General features: G+C 41.6%; 1 protein-coding gene across 3 annotated transcripts in view; it reads left to right on the top strand.

Moving 5' to 3' along the window:
- Positions 1–6728, top strand: part of LOC140728174 (melanocortin receptor 5-like) — a 9829-nt gene extending 3101 nt beyond the window's left edge. Inside the window, exons 2-3 of one of the 3 annotated variants that reach the window (XM_073046487.1) lie at positions 463–546; positions 4712–6728. In XM_073046487.1, coding sequence (XP_072902588.1) covers positions 4791–5750 — 960 coding nt within the window. In that variant the 5' untranslated portion in view covers positions 463–546; positions 4712–4790 and the 3' untranslated portion in view covers positions 5751–6728. Of the gene's footprint in view, positions 1–445; positions 551–4708 lie in introns of those variants that run through there. The other 2 variants (XM_073046508.1, XM_073046497.1) reach the window with 2 other exon arrangements.
- The last annotated feature ends 2031 nt before the right edge of the window (positions 6729–8759 follow it).

Genomic DNA, 8759 nt, shown 5'->3' with positions numbered 1-8759 from the left:
TCAGGAGGTTTCATCTCATGGCTGGCTCCACCCCTTATTGTTCATCTAACATGTTCATGGGATCTTTCATCAATTAACTATTGAACAGACTGTTAGATTGTCATTGATTAGCTATTGAACTGAACAGATATAATTAATGAATAAAATCACAGTATTTTAATTTGATGATTTTCTTCCTACTTTGCCTTGTATTCTCTTCAGTCTTCCAGAGTCTCCAGAAGAGCTGTGCAGGGGCAGTTTACCCAGTGAAACTGGATGACATGATGCCCGATATTTTACTCCTCTGATGTTGTTTTCATCTCCTCAAAACATCTTCATAAACACAGTGACAGAGCATTACAAATTCACGCTTGGAGCTTAAGTAACTTTGTCTATCACTTGGGCAATGTAGCATCAACTCCGCCACCTCTTCTCACACCCACCATTGAGTTCTAACTCTCCATCCTTTTCTTTCCTTTCCAGGTCCATCATAACTTGGGGGTTGCAACTGACGAAGAGGAGGTGAAGACTTATCTTGAATACACCTCCTTTCTCCACCTTAAGCAGGCAGGTACCAGCACACACATTAACTCTTCATATGGACTGGAGCCTACTTACATAGAAACAGTACAGCAAAGAACAGCCCTTTAGCTCATGATGTCAGTGCTGATCATGCTGTCAATCAAATCTAATCCCACCTACTTGCCCATGGCCTTTATTGATAGGATAGGATATAGGAACAGAATTAGGCCATTCAACCCATCAATTCTGCTCTGCCATTTGATCATACTTAATGATTTTGTCAACTTCACTCTCCCGCCTTTTCCCTTCACCCCTTTACAATCAAGGACCTATCCGTCTCTTCCTTATAAATGCATGACATTCCACAGAGGTTGGAAATCCAGAACAACAGATACAAAATGCTGGAGAAGCTCCAGAAACTCAGTAGGTCAGGCAGCATCTATAGAGATGAATAAACAGTCATCATTTCGGGTCAAGACCCTTCTTCAGGAATGGAAAGGAAGGGGGAATACACCGGTGAGGGGAGGGGAAAGACAATTAGCCGGAAGGTGATAGGTGAAGCCAGGTGTGTGGGAATGTTAAAGGGTTAGAGAAGAAGGAATCTGATAGGAGAGGAGAGTTGACCATAAGAGAAAGGGAAGGAGGAGGAGGAGGAGGTGATAGGCAGGTGAGGAAAAGAGGTAAGAGGCTAGAGTGGGGAATAGAAGAAGAGGGAAAGGGGAGGTAAAAAAATTACAGGTAAGAAAAATCGATGTTCATGCCATCAGATTGGAGGCTACCTAGACAGAATATGAGGCATTGCTCCCTGTCCTGAGACAGGCCTCATTAACACAAACAAGGAGGCCATGGACGGACGTGTCAGAATGGGAATGGGGATAGGAATTAAAATGGTTGGCCACAGAGCAATTCCACTATTGGGTGATGGAGTGGAGATGCTTAACAAAGCAGTTCCCCAATTAAAGTAATTTACCTCACAGATTTAGGTGAGGCAACACTTCACTTGCAAATCAGTTGGGGTCATCTATTGTGCTCCCGATGACCTCTTCTACATTGATGAGACCTGATGTAAATTGGGGGACCGCTTTGTAGAGCTCTTTCGCTTCATCTGACAAAACAGTATTTCCTGGTGGCCAACCATTTTAATTCCTATCCCCGTTCCCGTTCCAACATGTCAGTCCATGGCCTCCCTTTTTTCCATGATGAGGCCACGCTCAGGTTGGAGCAGTAACACTTTATATTCCATCTAGGTAGCCTCCAACCTGATGGCTATGAACATCAATTTCTCATCTGGTGTTTCTTTTCACTCTCTGCTTCCCTCTTATTCTATTCCCCACTCTAGCCTCTTCTTTCTTCTCATCTGCCTGTCACTTTCCCCTGGTGCCACTCCTTCTTCCCTTTCTCCCATGATCCACTCTCCTCTCCTATCAGATTCCTTCTTCTCCAGCTCTTTACCTTTCCCACCCACCTGGCTTTACCTATCACCTTCTAGCTAACTCTCCTTCCCTTCTTTCCCCCTTTTTATTTTGTGTCTTCCCCCTTCATTTCCACTCCTGAGCAGGAGTCTCTGTCCAAGACGTTGACTGTTTATTCACTTCTATAGATGCTGTCTCACCTGCTGAGTTCCTCCAGCATTTTGTGTGTGAATCTTTACCTTAACTGCACCAATAATTTGGCCTCCACAGCCCTGTGTGGGAATGAGATTCACCGCCCTCTAACTGAAGAAATTCTTCCTCATCTCAGTTCTAAAGTGATGTCCCTTTATTCTGAGGCTGTGCACTCAGATCCAGGACTCTCCTACTAAAGGAAGCAACCTCTCCATCTCCACTTTATCTAAGCCTTTCAGTATCCAGTAGGTTTCAATGAGATCCACCCTCATCCTTCTGAATTCCAGGCCCAGTTTCATCAAATGCTCTTCAAACTTTAATCTTTTGAATCCTGGGATCTTTCTTGTGAACTTTCTCTGGATCATCTCCAGGGCAAGCACATCCTTTCTTATATAAGGAGTTCATAATTGCTCACAGTATTCCAATTCAGTCTGACCAATGCCTTATAAAGCCTTATTTGGTTCTTGCTTTTTTTATGTTCTAATCCAATTGCTGTGAACCTCCGCTGCCTGATCATGTCCTCTTAAACACTGCTGTTGTAACTACTTCTGTCACCACCCCTGGCAGAGCTTCCAGGCACCTACCACTCTCTGTGCAATAAAACTTTCCTGCTCTCAGCTTAAAGCGAAGCCCTCTATTATTTGACATTTCCACCCTGTGGAAAAATATTGATTATCTACTTTACATATACCTCTCGTAACCATATATACTTCTACACAGTCCCCTCTTGGCCTCTGAAGAAGAGTACGGTTTCATAGATCCATCCAGAATGGGGGTGGGGGTGAGGGAGGGTGGTAGCATGGCCCAGGAATTAGTTTTACACAGTGCAAGTCCTATTACAGTGGTTGCAGACACCAATCTAAGGCTCTGGTTTGACAGATCTAGACTAATGCTTTTCAGAGCTTTCCTTGGTGTTACCCACTCAGAGTCACACAGCATGGAAATAGGCCATTCAGTCCAACTTGTCTGTGCTAATCAAGCTTCCCAACTAAGCTAGTGCCATTTGTGTGTGTTTGGTCCCTATCTAAACCAGGGGGAGTGCCTGAAGTGGGTGGAGGAGGCAAATATGATAGAGCTGTCTAAGAGGCTCTTAGGTACATGAACATGCAAGGAATGCTGGGATATAGACAACGTACAGGCTGAATGGGTTGGGGGTCATTAGGTTAATTAATTTGCCACAACATTGTGGGCCAAAGGGCCTCTTCCGTGCTGTACTGTCCTATGTTCTATAACTTAATACTCTGTCTAATACATCCAGTTTAGAAACAGGTGTTAAAGAATTGCATAAACATGAGAGATTCTGCAGGTGTGGGAAATTTTGAGCAACACACAAAATGCTGAAGGAAATCAGCAAGTTAGTCAGCATCTATGGAGGGGAATAAACAGTTGATGTTTCAGACTGAGAACTTTCTTCATGACTAAAGAATTATACATGGTGCATTGGCCTTCATCAACTGTGGGATTGAGTTCAAGAGCCAAGAGGCAATGTTATAGCTATATAGGAGCCTAGTCAGACCACAATTGGAGTACTGTGCTCAGTTCTGGTCACCTCACTACAGGAAGGATGTGGAAACTATAGAAAGTGTGCAGAGGAGATTTACAAGGACATTGCCAGTGTTGGGAAGCATACCTTATGAGAATAGGTTGAGTGAACTTTTCTCCTTGGAGCGATGAAGGATGAGAGGTGACCTGACAGAGGTGTATAAGATGATGAGAGGCATTGATTGTGTAGATGGTCAGAGGCTTTTTCCCAGGGCTGAAATGGCTAACGCGAGAGGGCACAGTTTTAAGGTGCTTGGAAGTAGGTACAGGGGGAAAGTCAGGGGTAAATTTTTTTATGCAGAGTGGTGAGTACGCGGAATGGGCTGCCGGCGACTGTGGTGGAGGCGGATACAACAGGATCTTTTAAGAGACTCCTGGATAGGTACATGGAGCTTAGAAAAATAGAGGGCTATGGGTAACCCTAGGTAATTTCTAAAGTAAGTACATGTTCAGCACAGCATTGTGGGCCGAAGAACTATATTGTGCTATAGGTTTTCTATGTTTCTACTTATCATTACTGGCAAGCTTGAAGCCATTGGCATGTTGGGAAATTCCATTCCGTTCACTTTCATGGCAATCTTTTAGAAGTGAGACAAGACAAGTTCAGGGCCTGCCTGCTCTTGTTACAGTGAAGGTTAATGTTTAGTGAGGGATAGTGAGGTTCCTGTCAGGGAAAAAGGTGGTAGAGGCAGGAACAGTTATTTAAGAGGTGTCTGGACAGGTGCTGGAATGAACAAGTCATAGAGGGATATGGAATTTATGCAGGCAAGTGGGATTATTATAGAGGGGCTTGATGGTCAACATAGACACAGAGGGCAGTAGGGCCTGTTTCAAAAACTGTACAATACCATGATTCAATCTTGCCAGGTGCATATATTTTGATATATTTGTCTTTGGAGCCATTAGCAGTTTAGGAACCAGTTAAGGGACAGACAATAAGTACCAGCCATGACAGTCATTCCACGTCCTGCAAACAAGTAGGAAAATGGTACAGCCTCTGGAACTTCAAACCAGAGCAAAAGCTCATCGGACATTCAATTAAACATGTTTCTTTTCTGAAGTAGACCACACGGCTTTCTCTACAAGCACCTCACAGTGAAAGCTGAAGAGGATGACTGCACCCTTGAAGTCCAGGAGTTAAGGATGAATTTAACCAAGCTTTCCCTGATGAGTGTAACTCTGGCTGAGGCAATGGTGAACGGGACAAGGAGCTCTACTGCTTTATGCGAACAAGTCAGTGTAGCAGTTGAGGTGTTCCTAATTCTGGGTATCATTAGTCTGCTAGAAAATATTCTGGTTATTGCTGCAATTATTAAGAACAGGAACCTGCATTCCCCTATGTACTTCTTCGTTTGCAGCTTGGCGGTGGCCGACATGCTGGTGAGTGTGTCCAATGCATGGGAAACCATTGTGATAACTTTACTCCACAGCAGGCATTTGGTTGTCAAAGACAGCTTTGTCAAACATGTAGACAACGTGTTTGACTCCATGATCTGCACCTCAGTGGTGGCATCCATGTGCAGTCTCTTGGCCATTGCTGTCGATAGATACATCACCATATTTTACGCATTGCGCTACCACCACATCATGAGCATGAAGAGAGCGGCCTTTATTATTGCAGGGATCTGGGCGTTATGCATCGGGTGTGGCATCATTTTCATCATCTACTCCGAAAGCCCGACAGTCATCATCTGTCTTGTCACCATGTTCTTCATTATGCTGCTCATCATGGCATCCCTCTATAGCCACATGTTTCTGCTGGCCCGCTCCCATGCCAAGCGGATTGCTGCTATGTCAAGCTCCAACTCCATCCATCAGCAAGCAAGCATGAAAGGTGCCATCACCTTGACAATCCTGCTTGGCATCTTCATTGTCTGCTGGGCACCATTGTTCCTGCACCTCATCCTCATGATCTCCTGCCCCAGGAACCTTTACTGCACGTGCTTCATGTCACACTTCAACTTGTATCTGATCCTCATCATGTGTAACTCGATCATTGACCCACTCATCTACTCCTTCCGCAGTCAAGAAATGCGGAAGACATTAAAGGAGATCATTTGCTGCCACAGTTTAAGGGCAGTTTGTAGACTTACTGTCAAGTGAGACTATAGTGAGCGAAGGTTGTTGGCTTTTAAAGGTTCCAATAACTAAATGTAGTGGAAGTCATGATCTGATATAGTTTTCAGCACAACTTCTCTACTTGTCAACTTGTCCCTCTAGGAATATGCCCTAGTGTTTAGTTTGTATCTTTTAACAGTACACCTGTATTCTGAGGAGCTTTGAGTTCCTCCTCTGGTTGATTTCTCCTGCCAAGACCCCTCATCACCTTGCATTTATCTGTATTGAATTTCAAATGCTTAGGGAAAAGTGAGAGAGAGAAAAAAAACCTCTCCTGTTGCTGGAAACCTGAAGTAAGAATGGAAAATGCTTAGCACAGGTCTGGCAACACCCAAAACTAGGAAATGTTAGAAAACAAGCAGAGGAGGGGAAGGAGTGGAATGCTGATAAAGTGGTTGAGAGAGTGAACAATGCAAATGCTTTTGCTGTAACAGAGAATTTGAAGCTTCTTAATTACTGCTGATCTCCCTCAAGAAGGTGTAAGTAAAACATGGAACACAAAACACTACAGCATAGCCCACAACGTTGTGCCAACCTCTATAAAGCTACTCCATGATCAATCTATCCCCCTACACGATCCGTAACACTCCACTTTTTTTACATCAATGTGTCTAAGAGTCTTAAAGTTACCAATGTATCAGCCTCTACCACCATCCCTGGCAGTGCATTCCAGGCATCTACTATGTGTAAAAAAAAAACCACTGCTGACATCTTCCCTAAATTTTGCTCCACTCATCTTTAATAGAGAGGAAAGAATGAGGCAAGAGGAGAAAGATAAATCCCTGGAACAGACAGTTACTGTTTTCTGATAGAAGGTCATCAACCTGCACCATTAATTCTGTTTTTCTCTCTCCACTGAACTGTGTGATATGCTGAATAGTTTCCAACATACTCCTTTACTTTAAATTTTCAGTAACTGTTGGGCTTTACTATTGCTTGCTTGGTGGGTGGTGATGCTTATCTGCTGGCACAGATTGGGGGAGGGTTGATGCTTTGCCACTGCTAGTGCATGGGAGGGGGTGGGGGTCTTTGGGGTTGTAATGTTTTTCTGTCATTCATCCTTTGGGGTTTTCTTCTGTTTTGTGGCTGTCTGTGAAGAGTAAGAATTTCAGGTTGTATACTATATATATTTTCCGATATTAAATGGAGCCATTGAACTGTGTTGTTCTGTATTTCTGATTTCTAACATTAGATATTTCCCTCTCTCCTCTGTCCTCATTCATCCCTTTCTACTGACCCCTTTGCTTGACAGCTAAACTGAGATTAACACAAAAACACAAGAAAATTGGAGCAGGAGTAGACCACAGGCCTCTCAAAACTGCCTCAAATTCAATAGGATCACAGCTGATCTATGCTGGCTTCAATTCCTCTTCAGTGCCAACTCCTCAATACCCTCAATTTTTTTAATCTTTCAAAATTTTATCTACTTCCGCTTTAAGTCACAGAGTTATACAATGTTGATACAGGCCCTGCAGTCAAAGTGGTCCATGAGATCCAAGATATCCCATCTAAGCTAGACCCCTTTGCCTGAAACTATTACTTTCCACAATGACGTTTGTGGTGACATTTTATCAAATGCCTTCTGGACATCTGAGTATGTTACATCTATTAGTTCCTCAAAATAAACAGCACATTACTGTCTAAAAACTTCAATAAAAAGGTCAAATATAATAACCCCCACCCCAAAACAGGTTAACTTTGTCCAATTATCTTGTGTTTGTCTAAGTGCCCTGCTGGATTGTCTTTTGTAGCAGCTGTTAATTTAACTTCTAGAATCAACTATCAGATCTAACTTGTTAACTAACATACATGGTTTAGATGAAGTAATTAATGAGACTGAGACAAAGTTGCTGGGATCTGGAGCTAAACACAATCTTCTGCAGAAACACAGCAGTCCAGGAAGCCTCTGCGGAGGGAAAGAAATGGTTGACGTTTCAAGCCAAGTACATACATTAAGTAGATAAATTCTTGAAAAGCAAGGGAGTTGAAGTTCCAGCTTATTGTTATGGGCATAAATACAAAGGAAAGAATTAGAATCAGAATCAGTTTTAACATTGGCATATGTCATGAAATCTGTAGTTTTGCAGCAGCAATACGTAATAAAAACTATAAATTACAATAAAAAAAGTTTAAAAATAGAACTAAATAAGTGGAGCAAAAAAGAAAATAAGTTAGCTTTTTACAGCAACAGCACAGTATATCACAATGTGAACAAATGCTTGAGAAAATGCATGAGGAAGACTGAAAATAATAATTGTGATTCTCAGTTCAATGACACCTCTTCAGTAAAATCAGTGAACTCCAGCTTTCAATATATAAAGGGAAGTGATAAAATATTCATTAAATCTGAAAATGTCATTAATCAGGATTAGTATTTAGTCTGTTCAGTTGAATATATCTCAAAGCAACATCTGTTGGACTAATGTTTAATGTGTATTCTCTTACATATCTTAAATGCTTTGTTAATATGTTAGCTATAAATTCCCTATGGTTCTTTTTATGTGCTGCTTTGTATTAACAAATCTAGTGCTATCCCAACTTATTGTGCATATGTATCTGAAGTGATGATTGTATGAATTCAGAAAAATATGTTTTTCTATTTGTATATATTAAATTGTATGTGATACTGAAAGCATTATGGATGGAAGATCTTAATGTATGTGAAATGGTTTATCTGTTGAAGAAGTGATTGTTTTGTTACAAATAAGAAATTACATTAGAAGTACCATATGTTTTCTTATTTAAGTAAGCAGTGAATGAAAACTTAATCTAATAATGTTTCATACATACTTAACCCAAGACAGATATAGTGAGTCTTGATGTTAAGAAATTGGTGCAACACATGGTAATATTAATGCATCAATTGGAGCTATCTACTTTCATTTCCAAGACACTTATTGTTCTACAAAGGATTCATTCTCAAAATTATGTTATTGTCTCTGCTCCAAAAGTCAGGTAATAAAGAATTTTGTGTAAGACGTAAGTTGCTTCACA

The sequence above is a fragment of the Hemitrygon akajei genome, chromosome 1, assembly GCF_048418815.1.
Source record: "Hemitrygon akajei chromosome 1, sHemAka1.3, whole genome shotgun sequence".
NCBI lineage: Eukaryota > Metazoa > Chordata > Chondrichthyes > Myliobatiformes > Dasyatidae > Hemitrygon > Hemitrygon akajei.
This window is presented reverse-complemented; position numbering and strand designations above follow the sequence as displayed.